This window comes from Scyliorhinus torazame, chromosome 16, assembly GCF_047496885.1.
Source record: "Scyliorhinus torazame isolate Kashiwa2021f chromosome 16, sScyTor2.1, whole genome shotgun sequence".
Taxonomy (NCBI): Eukaryota; Metazoa; Chordata; class Chondrichthyes; order Carcharhiniformes; family Scyliorhinidae; genus Scyliorhinus; species Scyliorhinus torazame.
The window spans coordinates 181,660,220-181,685,368 of NC_092722.1; the positions used below are offsets into that span (position 1 = coordinate 181,660,220).

General features: G+C 46.5%; 1 protein-coding gene across 1 annotated transcript in view; it reads right to left on the reverse strand.

The window, feature by feature from the left end:
• Positions 1-25,149, reverse strand: part of cfap58 (cilia and flagella associated protein 58) — a 282,899-nt gene that overhangs the window by 139,382 nt on the left and 118,368 nt on the right. The window contains exons 11-13 of the mRNA XM_072479551.1: positions 22,088-22,234; positions 15,331-15,471; positions 11,596-11,819 (exon numbers count right to left, since the gene is read on the reverse strand). Of these exons, the coding sequence (XP_072335652.1) occupies positions 11,596-11,819; positions 15,331-15,471; positions 22,088-22,234 (512 nt within the window). The remainder of the gene's footprint in view (positions 1-11,595; positions 11,820-15,330; positions 15,472-22,087; positions 22,235-25,149) is intronic.

Consider the following 25,149-nt stretch of genomic DNA (forward strand, 5'->3'; position numbering starts at 1 on the left):
AGCCAGCAAGATGGCATTGGGTGCGCTGGAGCACCTATCCCATTCATGGGTCGGCTGGGGCCAGAGGGTACCTAGAGGGTGGCTGGGGTGGGGGGGGGTGGGGGGGGGGGGTCACCCATACAACCCGTGGTGCACAGTGGGCAGCTGCATGGCTGTCTGGAAGTCTGCACCAATGGGGTTCCATGCCCATCCACCTGCCCCCACAGCCCACCTCCTGGCCACCCCCCACTGCTCCCAAGGGCCCTGGTAGAAGGCCCCCGGCCAGCAGCACAATTGTCAGCACACTATGGCGATGTTGGACACTTTCTGTATCCCCTCTTACCCCTCAGCAGCCTGTTACATGACTTTTGAAAGCACAAGTGAACCTTGCCGTCAGGAATTCGCCCCAGTGGAGGTGGAGGATTGCGTAGGCCAGAGACTATCAGGCCCGCTGATGATATGCCGACGACGTTTACTATACGTGCGGAGTGTAATGCACTGACAATGCTGGCGAGGCACAGGAGATTTCGCGTGAACCTTGCGCCCGCCATGATTCCGAGGTCAAAACCGATTCTTCGCCCAATCGCGTTTCGAAATTCCAGTGCAGCCGACGAAGAATTTCGCCCCACGTATTTGAGCTTGTTAGCAAAATCATGGGATAAAAAGTGAAGTAGCAGTATGTTTATGAAACTGGCTAAAGGATAGCAAACAGAGGGTTGTGATGATTTTTAGGCTGGAGGAAGGCAGACAGTGAAGTTTCCAATGGTTCAGTATTAGGACTACTGCTGTTTTTCATAGACATTAATAGCTTGGACTTGGGAGTACAGGTTACAATTTTGAAATGTGCAGCTGGCACAACACTTGGAAATGTGGGGAAGATGGCCATAGGCTTAAGAGGACATGAGCAGACTGGTGGAATGGGCCTGCAAACAGTCAATGAAAATCAGCACTGTAAAATGTGAGGTGTACATTTTGGGAGGAAGAATGAGGTGAGACGACATGTAATAATGGTGCACTTTGGAACGGCGTTGCGAGAGCAGAGAGACGTGGTTGTGTTCATGCACAAATCTTTGAAGGTGGCAGGATAGGTTAACAAAGCAGTTAATAAACCAATTGGAATCCTACTTTATAATTAGAGGCATAGAGTACAAGTTATGATAAACCTGCATGAAACACTAATTCATCTCCGGCTAGAGTAGTGTACAATTCAGGTGCCGCACTTGAGGAAGATCATGCAGGCTCTGGAGAGCAAACAAAGCCCTGGTTAGACCACGATGTGGAGATGCCGGCGTTGGACTGGGGTGAGCACAGTAAGAAGTCTTACAACACAAGGATAAAGTCCAACAGGTTTGTTTTGATGTCACTAGCTTTCGGAGCGCTGCACCTGAGGAAGGAACAGCGCTCCGAAAGCTAGTGACATCGAAACAAACCTGTTGGACTTTAACCTGGTGTTGTAAGACTGGTTAGACCACACCTGAGGCACGATTTTATGGCCCCTCCCGCTAACAGGATTTCCCAGATCCGCTGAAGTCAATGGACGTTTGGATGGCTTGCCGCATTTTACGATCCTGCCCCTGCACAACAGGGCCATAAAATTCCACCACTGGAGTACTGTGTTTGATTCCAGTCACCACACCTTAGGAAGGATGGAGGGACTGGTGCAGTTACCAGAATGATACCTGGACTACAGGGATGGTACAATTCTGAAAAACAAGTGCACACGCTAGGACTGTATTCCCTGGAAATTAAGGGATGATTTGAACAAAATTTCAAGGTATTAACAGAAACTGATATGACAGATAGGGAGAAACTATTTTCACTGGTGGGGAATCTAGGGCTAGAGAACATCCTAAACGTTAGAGCCAAGCCTTTCAGGAGTGAAATTAGCAAATGCTTCGACACACAAAGACAGATAGCAGTTTGAAACTTTCATCTGCAAATGACAATTGATGCTGGATTAATTGTTCATTTTTATCTGAGATTGATCAATACTTGTTAACCAAAGGTATTATGGGGCAAAGGCGGGTAATTGAAGATAGGGCATTGTGTGCTATTCTTCCAAACAATTTCTACAAGTTTGGTCACCGGTGGGAAACAGGGCGCGATTCCCGCTGGTTGGTTGGGCACAATCCAGATCACAATCCACACACACTTAGAGATTTTTTTGGAAGGGGCGAGTTTTGCAGTGGCACTGAGGGGGACGGGGCCTAAACACCACAACAAATCGGCTTAACAAAGGGCGCCTCGTTCTCTAAGTGACGGTAAAGGCCCTCTCCCCCCACCAACATCACCAGCATCGGGGTTTGAGTGGCCCTCACCCCCACCATCAGCATCAACCTCCTCACCCCCAACCCCCCCCCCCCCCCCCCCCCAACCGCCTCCAAGTGGCCCTCCCGATTGCCACCAAATCTGCAGCGGGCAGAATGGGATAATTCAGCCCACAGTAAATGTTGCCGTCATAATAATAATAATCTTTATTGTCATAAGTAGGCTTACATTAACACTGCAATGAAGTTACTGTGAAAATCACCTAGTCGCCACACTCCGGCACCTGTTCGGGTACATAGACGGAGAATTCAGAATGTTCAAATTAACTAACAGCACGTCTTTCGGGGCTTGTGGGAGGAAACCGGATCTCCCGGAGGAAACCCACACAGACACAAGGAGAGTGTGCAGACTCTGCACAGACAGTGACCCAAGCCGGGAATCGAACCTGGGACCCTGGTGCTGTGAAGCAACAGTGTTAACCACGATGCTACCAGGCCGCCCAAAGACTAGGTACGGCGACACGGTGACACAGTGGTTAGCGCTGCTGCCTCACGGCGCCAAGGACCCGGGTTCGATTCTGGCCCCGGGTCACTGTCCATGTGGAGTTTACTAATTCTCCCCGTGTCTGCGTGGGTCTCACCCCCAAAGATGTGCAGATTTCCAGGTGGATTGGCCACACTAAATTGCCCCTCTATTGGAATAAAGAATTGGGGGCGGGATTCTCCGACACCGCGGCGGGACTCGGTCGAACTCGGTGGGCACTCAGCCATCGCGTGGGAAGAATTGCCTGGGGCGATGCTGGGGAAACGCCAGCGACGCTGCTCCGACGCCGGTCCACCAATTCTCCAGCCCCAGGCGATTCTTCCCACGTGATGGGCCGAGTGCCCACCGAGTTCGGCCGACTTCCGCCGGCGTCGTTCTCATGTGGTCCTACCTGGCGTGACCTCGGCGTTCATGCTGCGGGGGGCGGCCTGATGGGGGGAGGGGGGATTTGACTCCGAGGGGCCTCCACGGTGGCTTGGCCCAGGATCGGGGCATACCGATCGGCGGGCGGGCTTATCCCAGTGTTCCTCCGCGCCGGGCCCCTATAGGTCTCCGCTATGTTGCGTTGGGGCCAGCGCGGAGACGGCAATCCACGGACATGTGCGAACTCGCGCCTGCTGTGGCGCACATGCACGGACTCACGCCGGCCGTGCCGCGCATGCACCGGTATCAGCAACTGGAGCAGCGTGAGGCTCTCCAGTGCTGTGCTGGCCCCCTGTGTAGCGCAGGATCACTGCTCCTAGGGGCCCGATGATGCCGTCGTAAAACACTCCGGCGTTTACGACGCTGTCAACACTTAGCCCAGGATCGGAGAATCTCTGGGTACGTGGAATTGAAAAAAAATAAAGACCAAGTACAAATTATATTGTGCAATGGATTTACAGCACTTAAATGTGCATGGATCGACTTTTAAAGTCGTTTTTGGGTGACACTGAAATGAACTGTAAGGTGCAGAATTAAACTTGTTCCTGTTTAACTTAATTGTTCAACTGTTTGAAAAGCTTTAGAAATTATTCAGAACATCTGGCATCAAACATGTCAATATTTGAGCTGAAAATGTGCTCATACACAACATAACGCTTATGAGGTCATTCGAACGGGTCTAGTGAATTTACAAAGTTGTCCTGCCATTCAGTTACCACTTTCTTTTCACATCTGCAACATGTTAGAATCAATTTACTTTTTGTCCTAATGGCGTCCCGCCAGTAAGTAATAATTGATTTATTGGATATGGCAGCAGAGTCTACTTGGATCAAAAAGTTATTGAGAACAGTTAAAACCAATCTTGCGCTGAGAAACAAAACTTTACACAAGAGACTGCAGGAGCAAACCGAGTCCATAAATTGGGAGGGGGGGAGGAGAGGGGAAAGAAAAGACTTGCTTACGATGTTCAATATTTATTCTGACAGTACATCAGTTGAGATTCCTACTAGCTTTTTAGATATTCCATTTTATCACAAACTGCTCAGGTCCCCTAAAGAATACTAAACAGCTTGAAAAAAGTCAGTCCAATTTATTCTAATTTTGCTTGTCGTGCTTTTATACATTTCACTTGATTCAAATTATTGAGTTCAGTGACCATATTCCCGTGCAGTTTCTGTTAAGGTAGAGCTTAGCATAGAAAGAAAGCTTTAAAGGAGCAGTTATACTGCCAATTATACTGGATGGCCACTAATGGCCACTGGGGCTGTTTAGCACAGGGCTAAATCGCTGGCTTTGAAAGCAGACCAAGGCAGGCCAGCAACACGGTTGGATTCCCGTAACAGCCTCCCCGAACAGGTGCCGGAATGTGGCGACTAGGGGCTTTTCACAGTAACTTCATTTGAAGCCTACTTGTGACAATAAGCGATTTTCATTTCATTTCAAATCACTTGGGCTGATGTCTCAAGTAGTAGTGAATTCTGGTTTGAAAAGTGGACACGGAGTCTCGTGCACCTTACTTTATAACCGATCACTGCAACGCTACAAGGACACTCTGGAAGCCTTCCTAAATAAATGCAACATCCCCACTCACGTGGGAATCACTTGCCTCAGAACACACGAGCTGGAGGAAAAGCATCCACGAAGGCACCAATCACCTGAAAACCTCTGGTAGAGTGTGCGGATCCAGGATTGGACTATTCAGCCACTGTAGAACCCACCTCCCCGGAGTGGAAGCAAATAATCCTCGCGCTAAGGGACTGCCCAAGAGAGAGATTTTATAACCTTATGGAGTTGCTTCTAATGTTTTGAAAATGCTGACAGCCCTGCCTGAAGCATGAAAACACTTGATTTACCAGCACAGAATAGAGCCCTTCACAGTTCAAATCAGAGTCATATGAGCACAAACAATGATGGACAGATAAAAACCCTCTGGTCTATTCAGCCTGCCCTACCTTGTATATCACAATAAATACACTCCCCAGCCAGCCTAAAACCACATGATCGGCTGGAGAAACCAGGACATGCCAGATTCCAATGCCTTCCATCGCAGTACAGGTTAAATACAGGCAGCACGGTAGCACAAGTGGCTAGCACTGTGGCTTCACAGCGCCAGGGTCCCAGGTTCGATTCACCGCTGGGTCACTGTCTGTGCAGAGTCTGCACGTTCTCCCCGTGTCTGCGTGGGTTTCCTCCGGGTGCTCCGGTTTCCTCCCACAGTCCAAAGACGTGCAGGTTAGGTGGATTGGTCACGATAAATTGCCCTTAGTGACCAAAAAGGTTGGGAGGGGTTATTGGGTTACGGGGATAGGGTGGAAGTGAGGGCATAACTGGGTCGGTGCAGACTCAATGGGCCGAATGGCCTCCTTCTACACTGCACGTTCTATGTTCAAACTTTTAGATATCTTAAGGGTGTCAAAGCCCTAGAGCAAGTCCAGAAGAGATTCACAAAGAAAAGGCCAAGGATGAGAGGCTTTGCAAAATAAATTGTGGTTCCCTTTCATTTGACCAAAGAAGGGAGTCAAATAGAGTTATTCTAAATTATGATGGATTTCGACAGAGTAGATCAAGGAACAGTTATTTCCCTTTGTCATTGCACCAGAAGCTAAAGGGTATAAAATTAAGATCATGACCAAAAGAAAGAATGGAAGAGTTGAGAGACTGTGTACGATACAGAGGGTTGCTAGGACAATGAATGTTCTGACAGGGGCACTGAAGAAATATACTTCAGAACGGCTTTCAAAAGGGAAGAGTTATGATGGGAATAAATAAATCAGCAGGCCTTTGCTATTCGCTTAGTATGTAAATTAACCACACTCTGTGCTACTGAATTACACAGACCAGTAAGGTTTCAGGTTCAACCCATGAGCTGTGCTGATGGCTGATCTCAACTGAAAGAGCAGTAAAGCTTGGGGCTACAGATGACCTCAGCATCCCCAGGTTAACCAGAGGAAAGCAAAGAACTCAGTCAGCATTCTTGTAAATCGGCCAAATCGGCTGGAGAGTGCGAATCCTGGAGTTAATTGGGTTTTCCCAGCCAGTCTGGGCTTGGTGTCGAAGTAGTCGGTAGCACATTTCTTCTACTCTGTGCATAATTCGTTCCTGATAAAAAATAATTTCTTTAGTTACTAAACTTGCTGGTTGTCCATCCTTGAATTATTACATTCGCGATGATTTGTCACTTATCCTTGAATTATTACATTGCCATGAAGGAAGACAGAGCAGACCACATGTGCAAGTCATTCAAGTTAGGTCCATTCAAGGCTCAGTAAGATACAACATTGCCACCCCGAACTCTGAACCCTTCCCCCCCACCGTGGGCTACAGATCCCCCGAACACCCCAACTCACTTGTTACGGGAGCCCTCGAGCTCCTCCTCATCACACCTTGTAAACGCAAGGCACCCCATACCCAATCCCCAGCACAAGTAACCTGGTACATGAGCACCTTGGCACTGCCAGCCTGGCACCTTGGCAGTGCCCCTGCCAGTCATGCCACCCAGGAACCCTGGCAGTGCCAGAGTGCCTTGGTGGCACTGCCAGGGTGCCTGAGTGGCAGTGCCAAAGTGCCCAGGTGCCAGGGTACCACACTGCCCAGAGCCAGACACCCAGGGGCCTCTGATTGCCTGAGATACCCCACCCAGTGCTATTACACCTGCTCCACGTTTCTTTGGACCAGCATTAAACAGCGCCATGGCGTGGTCGCCGAGGCACGGGAATTCGAGCATAGGCCTCGGAAGCATCGGGCACAGACATATTTAAGTGAGGCTAACTGCTCACTTACGTATGTAAATCTGAATCCTGCCCAGTGAAGGTGAGATCCAGATCGCGATATCACACAAGATCTCATGAGGCATTCCTCGTGAGAGGCCACTTGTGAGATTCAACAACCTCGTCACGTCACTGAGTCGGACGCGACAAGGCCGTTCGATCGTGCCCATTGTGTTTAAACTTATAGAGTATAGGGCATGGGATTTGAGTGGAATGAGAATGATGTAATTAATGAGAGGTGCCAGGGCTATAGCAGGCAGGGTTTAGTTTTGGCTGTGAGCTGAACAGCAACTTTTGCAGAAGGCAGACAGAGATTTAGCATTAATCTGACAGGATTTCGCTCTCTCAAGTAATCCCTCAAAATATCTCTCTATACAAAGGTTGACAAGTAATTCTGTGTTTGCTAACTCTATTTAAAGTGTTTTTTGACCTGTGATGGGTTTTGCTTGATTGAAGATAAAGATCTATAAAAGGTATCAGTTAGATTTTAAAGTGTTTCTTTTTATTATTAATCATTGTTGAACTGAATTGTGAGCTATATTTCTGTGATGATCAGATAGTTTAATACTGAGTTAATAATAATGTTTGTTTTAATACATCATATCCCTATGTGTGTGGGGAATCATTCCTGATGTGAAGTATCCTTTCCTCACAGTTTTACAAATTAAAAGAAAGTGTTCGGGATCCGATCCTGTATCCTAGCAAATGTTAGGGTCTGGTCCGAGGCAGAAAAACCTGGTGAAAGAGGCAGAAATAACCCTAAAGAAGATGCTAATTGCCGTTGCCATGGTAAGTGCTGAAAAGGACATAATGGCGCTTCAAGGCATGCAAGGCGATGAGGTCCACCAAGTTTGGAAGGAAGCTGCTAGTGGCAGAATGCCAAGGATGAGGGCGCAGGGTTTGGCGAGCAAAGAAACACAGTGCCTGAGAGAGTGCAGAGTATCAGAGATTCAGCCAACAAACCAAGATTTCTGAAGAGTACTAGCGGTGTGGGGAAACCATCCCCAGACGTGTGTTGCGCCTGAGGCAGAAAGGAGAACAAAGAGAGCAAATGTAGGGTCAAGCAGGGCCAGGCGGTGCTAGTAAGATCAAGGTTCCGGCTCCTGTGCACATCATGGAAAGTATTTCTGAAGGGGGACCAAATTGAATAATATTAAGGTGAGAAAAGTAGCCCCGAATCTCAATAATACTGATGGTCAATGGTCATCCACTCAAAATGGAAATTGACACAAGAGTCTCCACTACAGTAGTGGGAAAGCAAACTTATCGATACCTACCGGGAGGGTCCCAATCCCTGAAATGAAAAAAACATTCCCGTCAAACTGGCTACGTATACGGGTGAAGCTATGCAACAATTCATCGACTGCCCTCGATTGTAGTTGTGGGCCAAGGGCTAAGCTTGATGAGCCGAAATTGGCTTCAGGAAATTAAACAAAGTTGGTTAGAATTTTTTTTAACTTAATGCAGGGGGCCTACATGAAGCTCTCAGAAGATACCAAGAGGTATTTCCAGAATAACTGGGCAAAATCAAAGGCTTGAAAGCCAAAGTTCACATGGATCCGAAGCTACACCAAAATTCTATAGAGCCAGACCTGTGCCTTATTCGTTGCATGAGAAGGTGGAGACCAAACTTAGATGATTAGGTTATCACAAAGCCCGTGCAATTTGCAAAATGGGCAGCTCCCATTGTGCCAGTCGGATTAAGAATATGCAGAAACTACAAAGTAACAATAAACCGGGCAGCAAAGTTAGACAGGGACCCTATAAAATAGAGGACGTGTAAGCGAAGTTGGCTGGGGTCTAACAAACATCAATTTAGACATGAGTCATGCATACCAGCAGCTAGAGCTGGATGTACTTCCAGAGGGTTTGTCACTGTTAAAACACATCAGGGCCTTAACCATACACCAGATTGCCTTTTGGGATCTCGTCTGCTTGTGCAATTTTTCAAAACACAATGGAGAACCTTTTGCAAGATTTGCCTAAGGTAGTCGTCAATTTGAATGATGTGCTAACAATAATAATAATCTGTATTAGTGTCACAAGTCGACTAACATTAACACTGCAATGAAGTTACTGTGAAAAACTCCTAGTCGCCACAGTGCAGCGCTTGTTCGGGCACACTCAGGAAGAATTCAGAATGTCCAATTCACCTAACAAGCAAGTCTTTCAGGGCATGTGGGAAGAAATCGAAGCATCTGGAGGAAACCCACGCAGACTCCGCACAGACAGTTACCCAAGCCGGGAATCGAACCTGGGTCCCTGGCGCTGTCAAGCAACAGTGCTAACCACTGTGCTACCATGGTGTGTAATCACAGGTGCCACAGAAAAGGAGCACCTAATTAACCTGGAGGAGATTTTAAAAAGGTTCCAGAAAGTTGGAGTAAGACTAAAAAGAGAGAAAAGTACTTTTAATAATAATAGTATAATAATCGCTTATTGTTACAAGTAAGCTTCAATGAAGTAATTGTGAAAAGCCCCAAGTCGCCACATTCCGGCGCCTGTTCATGGAGGCCGGTACGGGAATTGAACCCACGCTGCTGGCATTGTTCTGCATTACAAGCCAGCTGTTTAGCCCACTGTGCTAAACCAGCCCCACCTCAGGCAAGTGAGGTGGATTATTTGGGTTTTAGAATGGATGCACAAGGATTGCATATGATGGAAGAGAATATTATGGCCAATAAGGAAGGACCAGCCCCGAAAATGTACCCAAGCTAAATTCTTTCATTCGAATAGTAAATTAATTAATTCCAAACCTGTCTACAGTGCTGGCACCTTTATATGCATTATTTACAAAACATCAAAGAAGGAGCAGCAAAAACAAGTACAATCAACCTGCCTCTTAGTCCACTTTCAGCCTTCCAAAGAAATCATTCTCATTTGTAATGTATCTTCTTATGGAATTGGAGCTGTTCTGCCACATAAAATGCATGATGGATCGGAAAGGTCCATCAGCTACGCTTTTATTCGAATATGGTAATAAGGGACTAAATAGGGAGAGGGATGTAGCAAGCCCCTTTAAGGTGGTTGAGGCTTCGGGGGGGGCGGGGGGGGTCATATGATCCGATTGGCCCATCAGACCGGAGAGCGGGATTCCTGGAGTTTAGCGTGGACTTTCCCAGCCAGTCTTAGACTGAAGTTGAAATAGTTCGTAGCACATTTCTTATACTCTGTACATAGTTTATTCCTTCTAATAAATAGTTTGCTTAGTAGCTAAACTTGGCGGTCGCTCATCCTTGAATTATTACAATTCCCAATCCTAATTCCCATCCATTGGGAATGGGATCGGCTGCAGCAAGTGTAATGATATTCATCAGGCAAGTTTGTACATAATCTTATGCACAACCTCCGACCACTAGGTGGCAACATAAACCCATCAGTCGTCTGGGAGTTGGGAGTAGGTCGTGCTCGAGGATAGACATATTTTGCAGTAGTTTCACAATAGTTAATTAGTGTTCGTAGTTTATTATTTTATTTATCCCAGTTATCTCATCATGCAGTTGTTCTACAATAAATTATTTAAACTAGATGTTCTGTAGTTTATCATTCACTTTGGCAAGTCTACAGAACATGACAGCAAGATTCTGTCTATTCGCTGGCATCCACTGCATAAGCTCAGACACAGAGAATGGTCACTTGATGTGGCCAATGCTTGAGGAACAATAGGATCGGCAGAAGAAGAACAGCTTTTTTACTTTTTAAATTCAGAGAACATTTTGTATGGATATGATCAAATGGTTGTGATCATGTTACTGGACTCAAAACCCAGAGATTTAGATTAATCGACCAGAGAATATGGGTTCAGACCTAAGAATGGAAGTGTGAGTTTAAAAACAACTGGAAATTAAAAGCTGATTACATGTGACCAGATTAGAATTCTCAGATTGTTGCAAAAACCCAACTGGTTCACTGCTGTCCTTTAGGAATGGAAACAAAGCTTCCTAGCCATACCTCTGTGCGGCACAGTGGTTAGCACTGCTGTCTCGCAGCGCTAGGGACCCGTGTTCAATTCCGGCCTTGGGTGACTGTCTATGCGGAGTCTACACGTTCTCCCCGTGTCTGCCTGTGTTTCCTCCAGGTGCTCCAGTTTCCTCCCACGGTCCAAAGATGTGCTGCTGAGGTGGATTGGCCTTGCTGAGATGTGCAGGTTAGGTCACAGGATTACTGGGGCTGGATGGGGGAGTGGACCTGGGTATGGTCGGTGCAGATTTGATGGGCTGAATGGCCTCCTTCTGCACTGTAGGGTTTCTATGATTATATGGACTAGCCTGTATCTAAAGGTCTGGTCCTGCACCAATGCGGCTGACTCTTATAACTGCTCTCTGTTGACGTTAAGGCTGGGCAATAAATACTAGTCCAACAGGTTTGTTTCGATGTCACTAGCTTTCGGAGCGCTGCTCATTCCTCGATTCACCTGAGGAAGGAGCAGCGCTCCGAAAGCTAGTGATTTGAAACAAACCTGTTGGACCTTAACCTGGTGTTGTAAGACTTTGTACTGTGCTCACCCCAGTCCAACGCCGGCATCTCCACATCATAATAAATACTAGAACATCCAACACCTAGTAATGATGTTTTTTTTTAAGAATTCCTTCACAAGCAGATTTGCAAGTTTTACCTGAGATCCTCCAGATTGGAAACACTCTTGCTTAGGAGATGCTTCTCTCGTCTTAGTTTTTTGATTTCCATTCGGAGGAGCCGAATATCTTCCACCCGCTGCCTGTATTGTATCTCGCCTTTATTTAGCGTGGAATTTTGAATTTTGATCTTTTCGTACAACAATGCCAGCTCATCATTGCGACGCACAAGTTGGGTGCCTAAAATGTCTCTCTCGCTGATAACCTAGGGTGTTGGGAAAAAAGTTAATTGTAGCAACAACAGGAAAGCATAGTGAAATTTTGCTCCATCAGTGAAGAGGGTGTCCAGAAATCAATCTTCTCAGCTTCATAAGCTTCGAGCTTGAAAAAACAAGGAAGGCTTCCCTGCAATCAAAGGCACACAATAAGCTTAATGGCCCTTAATGTTTGCTAATAGGAATATGATGAGATAATTATGAACCTACAAATTAAGACTCTGCTTAGAAAATATTGGACAAAATTGATTTTAAATAACCATAGCCTGTTACGTCAGCAAACAAAAAAAAAAAATTCCTCACAAGGTACTTGCTATACTTCAATACCACAAGCAACTTTGACTGTATTTGCAATATGACTGCAGCATCAGTGCGAGACAGAACCAGTGCCCAAGCTGCGGTTGTACAATACAACAGTAACTTGCATTTATGTGGTACCTTTAAAATTGAAAACTGTCCAAGGGCCATTCAAAGGCACATAACCAGGCACAGGTTCACACCAGCAAAGAAGGAGGGGTCTTAAAGGAGAAGGCACGGGTGAGGAGAAGCAGCGAGGTTTAGTGAATTATTTCCAGAGCGTGCTTTCTGACCAGATGGCGGAATGGTGGGCAAGGGTGAGGCGACGGGTGTGGGAAATATCCAAGAAGTCAGAATCAGGGGAAATTGAGAGTGGTGCCTGTCGATCCTGGGCTGTCGATTAAAGGGTCTGGGCAGGATTTTCCACCCGCCCCGCACCCCGCGGCATATTTTCTGGGGGCAGAGGCGGCCCGGCATTGTTGCCGACGGGACCTTCCATTTCGCCGATATCTATGTGGTTCTGCATGCCCCCCACCCTCCACCGCCAGGAAGACGTGTACGGGTCGCCATGGGTGGGGAAGATCCCACGAGCGGGAACATTTCAGCCACTATGTTGTTGCTTAGTGGGAGAAGGCCGATTAGCCATCTTACTCTTAAATAATAATGTGGCCTTCATTTAAACATTTTCAGAAGTCTTTGGGGCAATTGTTTCCTCAATTGATCCTCAATGTCCTTGGGGTCGTGCTGGGCACAGGTACATTTCCAGGGCAATAACCTCTGTGCTGCAAGAGCTTACTCTACATAAATAATGAGCAACAATTCAGGAAAATGGGCATTCGTCTCCTCTGGGAAGAAACATTTCTCTTCTCATCTCTTTCCTCTAAACGTAACACCTCATTTTAAAAGAGTGGCCCCTACTTCTGGACTCATTCACAAGAAGAAACATCCTTTCCACGTTCAACTTGTGGAGATCGTTCAGGATCTTGTATACTTCAATCAAGTCACTCTCACTCTTCCGAATTCCAGTGGAAAGGCTATTTCCTTAACTGAGGTTTCCCCTCCTCTGTGGCTGACAGGGCACTCAACCAGGTGAAACCCATTTCCCACATCTCTGCCCTCACCCTTTCCACCTCCCTCTAGAACCATGATAAGGTCCTCCTTGTCCTCATTTTCCACCCCATCAGCCTCTTAAAAGATAATCCACCACTATTTCCGCCAACTCCATGATGCCACCACGAAACACATCTTTCCCTGACCCCCCGTCAGTATTCTGCAGGGACTGTTCCCTCCGTGACACCCTGGTCCGTTTCTCCATCACACCAATTTCCTATCCCCTTTCCACAGGACCTTCCCCTTGCAATCGCAGAAGGTGCAACACCTGCCCCTTTACCTCCTCCCTCCTCACCACTCAAGGCCCTAAACTTTTTTTCAGATTAAGCAGTGTTTTACTTGCACCTCCTTTAATTTGTTCTATTGTAGCCACTGCTCCCAATGTGATCTCCTCTACATTGGGGAGATTAAACGCAGACTGGGCAGCCACTTCACAGAACACCTTCGCTCAGTCCGCAAGGATGACCCCAACCTTCACATTGCTTGCTATTTTAACTCAACACCTTGCCCACATCTCTGTCCTTGGCCTGCTGCATTGCTCCAGTGAAGCCCAACGTAAACTGGAGGAGCAGCATGGCATCTTTCAATTAGGCACTGTACAACCCTCAGGAATCAATATTGAGTTCAACTTCTTCAGACTGTGACCATTCTCCTCCATCTTAACCCGTTTTAAAAAAATATCCCATACAATATTTGTCCCAATGCGAAAACCTTCTCTTTCCCTTCCCTCACCCCCCACTGGACCATCTGTCTCTCACTCTTACATTTGCTACATCTTAGTTCAACTTTCCCCCAGCTGCAGGTTAATGTCCAACATATTTTCGCTCCCTTTTAATTCCGATGAAGAGTCAAACGGATTCGAAACATTAACGCTGTTTTCTCTTCCTGCAAATGTTGCCAGACCTGAGATTTTCTGCATTCTCTATTCTTACTTTTATGTTTGATTCCTCTCGTAATAAAGGGTAGCATTCCATTAGCTTTCTTAATTACTTGCTGTACCTGCATACAATATTTTTGTGGCTCATAGACCAGAACACCAGATCGGAATTCTGCAGTCGTCTCCATTTAAGTAATACTAATCATAGTAATATGAAAATAAATGCTAAAGTACAGTAAATAAAAACAACTACAGAAGCTATAAGAGGGGACTGACCAAAGCCATTTCAGAAACCACGGGCAGGATTCTCCCCGACCTGGCGGGGCGGGGGGTCCCGGCGGGATGGAGTGGCGGGAACCACTCCGGCGTCGGGCCGCCCCAAAGGTACGGATTGCTCCGCACCTTTAGGGGCCTTGAGGGGCTAGGCCTGCACCGGAGTGGTTTCCGCTCCCCCAGCTGGCGTGGAAGGCCTTTGGCGCCACGCCAGCCGGGCCCGAAAGGACTCTGCCAGTCGGCGCGAGTCTGCGCGGGAGCGTCAGTGGCTGCTGACGTCATCCCCGCGCATGCGCGGGGGGGTGTCTCGTCCGCGTCGGCCATGGTAAATGCTGTGGCCGAGGCGGAGGGAAAAGAGTGCCCCCACGGCACAGGCCCGCCCACGGATCGGTGGGCCCTGATCGCGGGCCAGGCCACCGTGGGGGCACCCCCCGGGGCCAGATCGTCCCGCGCCCCCCCCCAGGACCCTGGAGCCTGCCCGCGCCGCCAGGTCCCGCCGGTAAAAGAGGTGGTTTGATCCTCGCCGGCGGGACAGGCATCCCAGCAGCGGGACTCCCGCCCATCGCGCGCCGGAGAATCGCCGGGGGGGGGACCCGCCGACCGGCGAAGCTCGATTCCCGCCCCCGTCGAATATCCGGTGCCGGAGAATTCGGCTACCGGCGGGGGCGGGATTCACGCCAGCCCCTGGCAATTCTCCTACCCGGCAGGGGGGTTGGAGAATCTCGCCCCACAATTTTAAATACTTGCATTTAGCACTTAGTTACATTCCTGAGATTCTATCATCATTTTAGAATGGAATGAATGAGTTGTTTCGCAAACCAATGTGAAATACCAGCTTTGACAAAGGGTCATCTGGTCTCGAAACGTTAGATTATTTCTCTCCCTACAGATGCTGCCAGACCTGCTGAGATTTTCCAGCATTTTCACTTTGGAATGTGAATTACCTGGTCCAGCTCTTTCTTTTGTCGTATTCGCTCTGTGTCAGCCTCATCAATAATCCTCAGCAGCTTTCTTTCCTCTGTCTCCTGGTTTTCAATGAAAATCCTGGTGTCCTGGGCCTGTTGCTTCATCTTCTGCAGCTCAGTCTGTCGTTAGGAAAAAAACGGAGAACGCTTTGAAATGGCTGAAATCGTGTAGCAAGATCAACGGCTTGCAGCCCACTGGAATAGAAGTTTTGTAACATATCCTCATAATGTAGTTATAAGTGAGTGCAGCTCTGCTCAGTGATAGAATAGGAGCTGATGAACCACCACTAAATCCACCCTTGCCAGGCTTCTAATTCTCCCCCAAAAAGTGCAAACAGAAACAGACTCCAAGGAGCGTTTCAATTTATTTTCAATCAGCTGGTTTTCCCTCTGAAATTATTATCAACGAAGGCAGGAATCAATTGCACAATCGCATTTTTACTTACATTTAATGCTCTTTTGAAGCGTATTTTTCTGTCTCACATTTTTATTAGTAGGTGCCAATGCCTAGGAATGGAACACTTTCCCACATTAGCCCCTCTGCATCAGTTGCCCACTTATGACATGCATATGTTCTGAAATTAAAATCATTGGACAGTGTCATGTGAGAGTACCTTTAAGAAATGGGTGTTTATAAATGGGTGTGTATGTAAATATCTGTAGTGAGAGTACCTTTAAGAAATGGCTGTTTACTACTGCAGTGATGTCAGAGAGTGGGTGGAGCTGGGCTATCTGTCAGCTTTTTACTTTCGTTTTTGAGCAGGATGCAGGGTGTGTTTTAGTTTCGTTTTCAGTGTTGGAGCTGAAGCCAGACCAAGCAGTGTACTGCTGTTCTCTCTGCCATCAAAAGACTATCTCTTGATCATTTGGTGAATTCAGAATTATAAATGTTTTCAGTAGTGACTTTAACTTGATGTACTTCTGATAAAAGTTTTGTTTTTAAGTCGTATAACAACAGACAATCTTTGTTAGGGGGAGGACAGCACAGAAGGCGGCCACTTAGTTCATCGTGTCCATGCCAGCTGTCCATAAAATCAATTCAGCCAGTCCCACTCACCTGCCACCTCTCCGGAGCTCTGTAATTGTTTTTGCTTCAGATGCTTACCCAATTCCGTCTTGCTATGCCCCTAACTCCGTCCACCACCCTCTCCGGCAGTGCACTCCTGATCCTAACCACTTGCTGCGCAAAAGGGATTTTTCCCCAGGTTGCTGTCAGCTTTGCCAATTTCTGTCAATCAGTGTCCTCTGCTCCTTGAACCTTCCATCAACGACAACAGTGTCTCTGCATCAGTTCTGATTTTTGAAGGCTTCTATAAAATTTCTTCTCAACTTTCTCTTCTCTAAGCAGAGTAACCCCGGCTTCTCCAAGAGAACCATAGAAAAGTTACAGCGCAAAAGGAGGTCATTCGGCCCATCTTGTCCATGCCAGCCCCCGGACACCCACGTGCCCTTTCTAATCCCACCCATCTGCACCCGGCCCATAGCTCTGTAGCTTATAGCACTTAAGGTGCAATCTATTCGTACAACTAAAATCCCTGCAACCATTCTTGTAAATCTTCCCTGCATTCTCTTAAGGCCTTCACATCCTTCCTAAAGTGTGGTACCCAGCATTGAACACAGTGCTGCAGTTGAGGCCATACCACGGTTTTATAAAGATTGACCATAACCTCCTTGTTTTTGTACTCTATGCGTCTACTTATAAAGCCCACTACTCCGTATATGGTTTTTTTCTCCACTTTCTCAATCTGTCCTGTCACTTGGAACGATTTGTGTGCCTATGCCGTCCGGTATTTCTGCTCTTGCATACCCTTCAGAATTATATTCTTGATTTTTTTTTTATTGCCTCTCCTCATTCTTTCAGCCAAAATGTACCACCGCACACTTCAATCCATTAAATTCCATCTGGCGCATGTCCTCCCGTTCCACCAGCCTTTCTGTGTCCTCTTGAAATCTATCAGTATATCCTCACTATACGCAAATGCACTTCTGGTTTCCGACTCTACGCTGAAGGTAAATTTCATCCAATGTTTGTCTCTGCTTCCAGCTAATTGTGGATTTAAATTAGTCCAGGATCATGGTCAGTTTTGTAGCTCACACCCACAAGGCATGGATTCAGGCAACTAGGATTTATTTCACCTCGGCCCCTTAACTACAGCAGAGGGGATCCCAGCATCTTTTTGAGTGGAATCAAACGTGGAGGGGGAAAAAGCAAGTGTGTCAACATTGCCAAGGAGATGCTTTTGGACTTTTTTTCCCACTCTGAAATTTTCAGTTTCCTTCATCAGTTACGACCTTACCATTAATCTCCGTTTAGCCATGAGCATTAGGTAGTCTGGTGGACCATCATCCACTGGAGAGTTACTGAACCTTATCTGAGCTGAAAATGAGTCAACAAAGAATCAGGAAGATAAATGATCCAGACTGCCAACTGTGACCTATTCTCTGTTCAAATCAACAACAAAGGAAAGCGTGTCTTAACAGATGCGCATCTGGTTAGGAAAAACGTGCTATCCTCTTTGATCACATAAAATTGTTTTCAACTGGACATCTTCCTTTATAATTGAAAAGAACGGTTGTCTGAATCCCTTGCACTATTAGCCTTTGATTCGATATTAAATGGAGCAATGCCATATGCCAATGCCAATGAAATACTGAATAATTGCCACTGACAAAAACTTTGGAGAACACAGTACTGAGTCATGTTCCTTTTCCTTGATACATAAATATGTAACGTACAACAAAGAGAAAGACTTTCATTTATATAGTGCCTTTCACATCAGGCCGGGCCAAAACATTTTTCAGCTGTTGTAGTATCTTTTGAAGTGTAGTTCCTGGTGCAATGTGGTCAACTGTGGCACCCAGTTTGTGCACAGTAGGATCCCACAAGCACCAATGTGATCTCACGACCAATCTGTTTTAACGGAGTTTTAACGAGGGATAAATATTAGCCAGGACATCGGGATAACTCCTTTGCACATTTTTCAAAATATTGCCAGAGAATCTGTTACCTCCAGCGCAGAAGGCCCTGGTTTTGAGTCTTTTTCAAAAGATTTATTTAAATTCATTTACGGGATGTGGGCGCCGCTGTTTAGGCCATCATTTATTGCCCATCCCTAGTTTCCCTTCAGAAGGTGGTAGTGAGTTACCTTCTTGAACCGCTGCAGTCCCTGAGGTGTAGGTACACACACTGTGCTGTTAGGGAGGGAGTTCCAGGATTTTGCCCCAGTGACAGCGAAGGAACTGCGATATATTTTCAAGTCAGGGTGGTGAGTGACTTGGAGGGGAACCTCCAGATGGTGGGGTTCCCAGGTATCTGCTGCTCTTGTCCTTCTAGATGGTAGTGGTCGTGGGTTTGGAAGGTGCTGACTAAGGAACCTTGGTGAGTTACTGCAGTAACAAGGTTGGTGCAGTATCCTCCCAAAGTATAAAGATGTGCATGTCAGGCGGACTGGCCATGCTAAATTGTCCCTAAGTGGCTGTTCACATCCCAAATTAAAACTGAATTTCAAAACTCTGAAAAATTCAACACCTGACTGCCTCAGCCACTGGCTCCGCCCATTAACTACATCATCTTACTAAAACTAAACACCATGGGCGGCATTCTCCGTTGTGAATCCGTCTCGCTGCCAATACTTGCTGAGCCAAATCTCCATTCACTGCAGCGGGAACGGAGAATCTTCCCGGCGTGAAGGAACGGAGAATCAAAGCCGGAGAACAAAATTCCATTAACCCATTTGAGCCAACAATATCCCTGGCTGGAATGAATTATGATCTTACCTTTACAGATGGTACACAAGGCTGCCACTGTTCGTCGGTGGTGAGCGTTTGAATGTTTGTGGAAGGAGGAGCAATCAAGGGGGCTGCTTTGTCCTGGATGGTGTTGAGCTTCCCGAGTGTTGTTTGGAGCCGCACTCATCCAGGCAAGTGGGGAGTGTTCCATTACACTCCTGACTTGTGCCTTGTAGATGGTTGACAGGCTTTGGAGGGGTCAGGAGGTGAGCTACTCGCCGTAGGATTCCCAGCCTTTGACCTGTCCTGGTAGCCACAGTATTAATATGGCTAGCCCAGTTCAGTTTCTGTTAATACCTCTAAAAGTACTCAGTACTGTACTACAGTGTTAATCTAGATTTTATGGTCAATTCTCTGCAGTGGGGCTTGAACCCACAAGATACTGACTGCTGGCTATGCCATGGTAAATACTAATCAAACAGTACCATTCATTGCCACGACCAATAACCTATTTGTGAAACACAGTTACAGTGCAGAATGAGTGCGGAAATGATTTCACAAAAAAACTGGGGGGAAAGTGTGAAAAATAAATCTTGCAGCTTGCTGCAAAAAATCTTGTCAAATTGCGACTGAGTGAGTGCAGCAGTGAACCAGGACACACGGGTGGCCAACTATGTGGCAAGGGTTCAAGCTGCTGGAAACTGAAGTCTGACATTTGCTAAGAAAAGCTGACTGGATCTGTGCTTCATTCTACTGTCTGCAGCTCTGCACTGAAGAATGAGTCAAAGAAAGGGCTGCACATAGTGGCAATGAGTCGTCCGAATGGACACTGCGTCATGCGGGAAGGTTGCTAGAACGTATGCTCACCGTCACACAAGGAAGTATTGGTATTTTGTCAGTCTTCAATTCTGTGCCTAACTAGAACAGAAAGGCGATTGGAGAAAGAAGGACTTGTATTTATATTTAGATTTATCATATGGGGATGCAGTGGCGCTGTGGTATTATCACTGGACAGGTAACCCAGACACCCAGGGTAATGGTCTGGGGACCCGTGTATGAATCCCATCACAGCAGATGGTGAAATTTGAATTGTGTTTGCCAAGAAAGGGAGATTTTAGGAAATGTTCTTTTTCTCAGCAATTCCACTCTTGCCATTATATGGCTTACTGGCACATACATAATGCAAACTGGATGAATTGATATGGAAGGGGCATGAGTTTGCATTGAGTTGGCATGGATATGTCCCCAGGGCATTAGTCTGGGCCTCTGGGTCACTTGTCCAGGTACAATGCCAACAGCTACCTTCTCCTTCTTCCTAATATTTCAATATAAAGCTCAGAGAATTAGAAATAGTGGTTCTCAGACAGCTGAAAGGAAAACTCACATAATATTGGTCATTACTGATCCTGGGAATATCAATATTGCCCCTGTCGAATACACAAGCCATTAATGACTTTAATACCCAATCAGGTCACATTGAAGTTACTATTTCAGTACACTGTATTTTATGTTCCTCAGTAACTCCCTGTGCATACCATTGAACAGCAAGAATACCAAATAATCTACCCAAACCCCCACTTGTAATTTAATGAAAAGCAGAAAAGAAAAATATTTGGTCTCAGTCAATCAATAATAACCAATTACAATATCAGCAACGGCCGTTTGCAGCCTGTAAAAAGTGTGTTCTCCTGTTGAAGGGAGGGAGGCAGAGCAGCTGCAATGAGAATGCCTGACTCCCAACCTGCATGATGGGGCAATGATGTAGAGGACAAATCCTGTGTGTTGACCATTATTTACACGATAGCTTCACAGAGAGAAAAGCTCCAATTTTGACCAGTGTGCTATCAGGAGGAGGAAATGATGATCGGAACATCTCTCACCACATCATTCGAACATTCTGTTAGTTCCTAGGAGCAGAATCTTGCGCCTGCTTTTGCCGCCTGCAGAATCGGCGGCAAAGGGGGAAAATCTCACGAAAATTGGGAAATGCAATTCTGGCTGGAGAGATCGCATTTCCCGACTTTCCCCATCACTTGCCGGCAACGTTATGAGATTCATGCCCACAAAGACTGTGAACCCTATTTTAATATATTTCCAGCATCTTGCATATAATTTGTCGCCTGCCACATGATTCCCCCCCCCTCACTCAGTATTCATACTTTACCAGTTTACAATAGGTTGGACCAGGTGTGAGGCAATCAAGGAGCCTCACCCAGGGTGCAGAGGCAAGTATAACCGCCGGGACGTGGGGGGGGGGGGGGGGGTGGTGGTAGAGGAACATGCCCAGGCAGTGTCCTGGTCTGACTCCCAGCACTGCCCCCAGCACAGTAGGCACTCTTAGGATGGCATGAATGTCAGGAATGCCAGGGGGCAATGCCAGTGTGGGCCCTCATGGGAGCCCCATGGGGGGGGGTTCCATTTATCTGTGGTGGGGGAAGAGTACATGAAGTTAAGGGGTTACATGTAGGCATGGGGTACACTAGCGGGGAACGCCAGCGATACTTCTGCAGTGGTGGGGTGGGGGGAGCCCCAATGAATGTATGATAGTGGTTGGGGGGGGGGGGTGGAGGAGAGGCCCCCAAGTTTTGTTGGGAGGGAGATGATTGTCTTCAGGGGTGGGGGAAGCTCCCAAAAACTCCATGGCGAGCAGGGGGGGTGGGGGTGCGGTGTGCAAAGTTACACTTCTATTCTGATCGGGGTACCCTTTAAAGATGATGCCGCGATCTCTGTGGAGCTGGGTGCTGGCTGTATGAGACCCCCAGTTCGCCCCCCTAGAGTAATGATGTAAATTTCACCCATTCAATTTTGTTCTTTAAAGAGCCTCAAGATCTGGAGTGAAAACCGGTCTGTGCAACTACACACTAGTTTTCAGTCTGAGCCTGACACTTTGAAAAAGTATGATAAGATCCCACCCGCTGAGTTAACGAAGATGCTCAAAAATTGCCGTCAGTTCAATTTGGTAATGAGAGCGAAGAGTGAATTATTTCAATAATTCCTACAACAATACCTTTAGTGTATCTTTCTCCTTCTCCATGCGCTGATATTCCAACTGTTGCTTTACTAGTGCAGCCTCCTTCGAGCAGATCTCATCCTTCAGCTGGTCGATGTGGTGGTTCATGATCTTCAGCTTGCGTTTCATTTCAGCTATCTCATCCTTAAAGAGGCAAATGACAAAAGTGAATAAAAGCAATCTCAAACACTTTGTTAAACTATAAAAGACAGCTGAAAGGTTTCTTCTTGTTCCATTACTGCATGCATTCATTCACCTTGCATGATTTCTCTTCATCATTCCTGAAGCTGGTATGGTGAAACTAGTGCTAGGCACTCTCTCTTGCCCACAACCAGGTTGCTATCAACTATGTGCAAGACCACCAGCGATCAGCAGTGTGTTAATAAGCCTTAGGGGATGATGGTGGGGCAAGTATCAAAGGCCAGATCAACTTTGTCCAACACACACTTTTAGCAAGGATCGCAACTAGGAAGTTAATTTCATCTTTGCTAACTTTGAGGTGATGAAGCCAATTGTATGTATCTGCCCAGTTTAGCAAAAGTCAAGGACTGAAACTTCCTAAATCTGTATCCCTCAGTTTTTCACTGAATAAACATCGCAAAATCACAGAAGTGTTACGGCTCAGAAGGAGGCCATTTGGCCCATCATCTCTGCACCGGCTCTCCAAATGAGCATCATGACTCAGTACCATTCCCCTGCCATTTCCCCAGACCGCTGCACATTGTTTGTATTCAAGTAATCATTTAATGCCCTCTTGAATGCCTCAATTGAATCCGCCTCCACCACACTTCCAGACAGTGCACTCCAGACCCCAACCACTCGTTGTGTGAAAAGTTTTTTTCTCGCATCACATTATTCTTTTACAAATCACTTTAACTCTGTGCCCTCTCGTCTTGATCATTTTACGAGCAGGAACGGTTTGTCCCGAACTACTCCATTCCAGCCACCATTATTTTTGAACATTTCCATTATATCTCCTCTTAGACTTCTTCTCTCCAAGGATAATAGTCTCAACCTCTCCAACTGATCCACTAAGTGATTATGGAGGCCTCTAAAGCGGAAAGCAAAGCTTTAATTTCACAATTACAGTGTAGCTAGTAAATGAACGTTGCCAAGCCGATAAACTTGTACAGGAGTCTGAACCCACTGTGGGTTTACTGTCCTAGTTTCTAAAATCATCAGCACCTCTCAAATGAGTGATATATTTGTACCACACTCTCAGCAACTTTTTTTCCAGCACTTTGTTGGATACATTAGGTAAGGTGTCCATCATCCCTTCCAGCGTCCAAATAGAGAGTAAGGTTATGAAAATTGGCTTTGTTCCTTTTCTCAGTGTTTGAATGTTAATGCTCAATATGTGACCTGCACACTGACATTCACAATCAAACTCAATTATTAGATTGCATTACTTTTTGTAATAATGTAAATGTCGTTATAATGAAAGCAGGTTATTTTGCGAATAAAATTAGCCCCAATGGCTGTGAAATTCATTTTCTAATTCTCTATTATCAACTGCATAAGGATGTTTGTCTGGTTCCTTACAGCCCCGCATTGACTAATTAAAAAGATTAACTACATGATCCGAACTAGGTTATAATTGGCCCGAGCAACCCCAGGCTGGTGTAAAGATGGAAAATCAGCTCCTGATGTGTTTTCCCACTGCCGAACATCATCAGAGAATCATCACAGAATTTGCAGTGCAGAAGGAGGCCATTCGGCCCATCGAGTCTGCTTGGAAAGATGCACCCCACTTAAGAAAAATAAATAAATGGCACTTTGTGAGGACAAAGCTGAGTTTAGCCGTGATGCCTTCCCAAATCGGACTTCTGTTGATATTTCCCTTCCATGCTCACTAATGAAGAATGAGTGTTCCGCTGAAGCTGCTATTGTCACTTGTGCAGGTGTCAGCGAAAGCGGCTGGAGACTTCCCAATCCATCAAGCTGAGATTCACAAAAGGCAACAAATTAGTACCGGTCACCGATTCATCCACTTTTTTTCTTAACCTTTTTTTGGGAGGGGGGGGGAAAGAATTTTGATCTTTAAAACGTTATTTTCTCGCCAATTTTCAAATGTTACTGTCCAGAAGACATGTGGTGCGCACCAGCATCAAATTACGCTTATTGCACACACACACCCCCCCCCCCCCCCCCCCACCCCGCCATCCTGAGAATGTTTTTGTTTCGGGGATCTCATTAGCACAATCCTGACTTGTGAACCCAGTAGTGTTATAGGCTGCAGGTCTGGATGCGCTGTAAAAGGTTGTTGCTCACACCAAGGACGTGGCATCACCACAACAGTCAAACCACCGGCTGTGCTAAGTACAGCCTGAAAATAGCAGCATGGTGCCCTGACGCAAGCCCGACCTTTCGGCTTCACAAAACGGTGACAAAGCTGCAATTCCCAATGACATCTCAACACCATGGTGAGGAAACGTAGAAGAGGCTGCTGGAGGCGTTTCGAGCCAGCATGGAGGATGACTGTTTCAGCTGATCTGACTTGGACACACTTCAAATGTCAGCCAGCAGGCGTTGACTTTCAGTGACAAAACAGTGACAAGGCACCCACGTTAAAATGTCCACACGGTTACACTGGAAAGGATGCATGTTTTTATACTGCAGGGAGTTACAGTCAATAACATTTACACAGGAGACTGGTCTTTTCTTTTTGTCCTTAAACTTACCTCTCATCCACGGGCTTAACCTGAACCGGCCTGAGACCAGCATCAGCGGAAAGGCCAAATCGGGTCACAAGGACTTTAAACTAGTAAATGGGGGGGAAGCCTTGGGGGAAGTCAATACAGTTTTAAAAATAAGTCGCAGGACAGAGAGTAAAGAAACAGTCAGGAATCCTACCTCAGGTGCGGCAGGTAATGGCAAAAGTATAAGAAGTATATTGTGGTAGTCACCACTGTTGTATTATATTGTATATATGGGTATTACGGTAAGGCCCCTGTACTACAGGTACGGGGGTAGATCCCTGCCTGCTGGCTCCGCCCAGTAGGCGGAGTATAAATGTGTGTGCTCTCCGAACAGCAGCCATTTTGTCAGCTGCTGTAGGA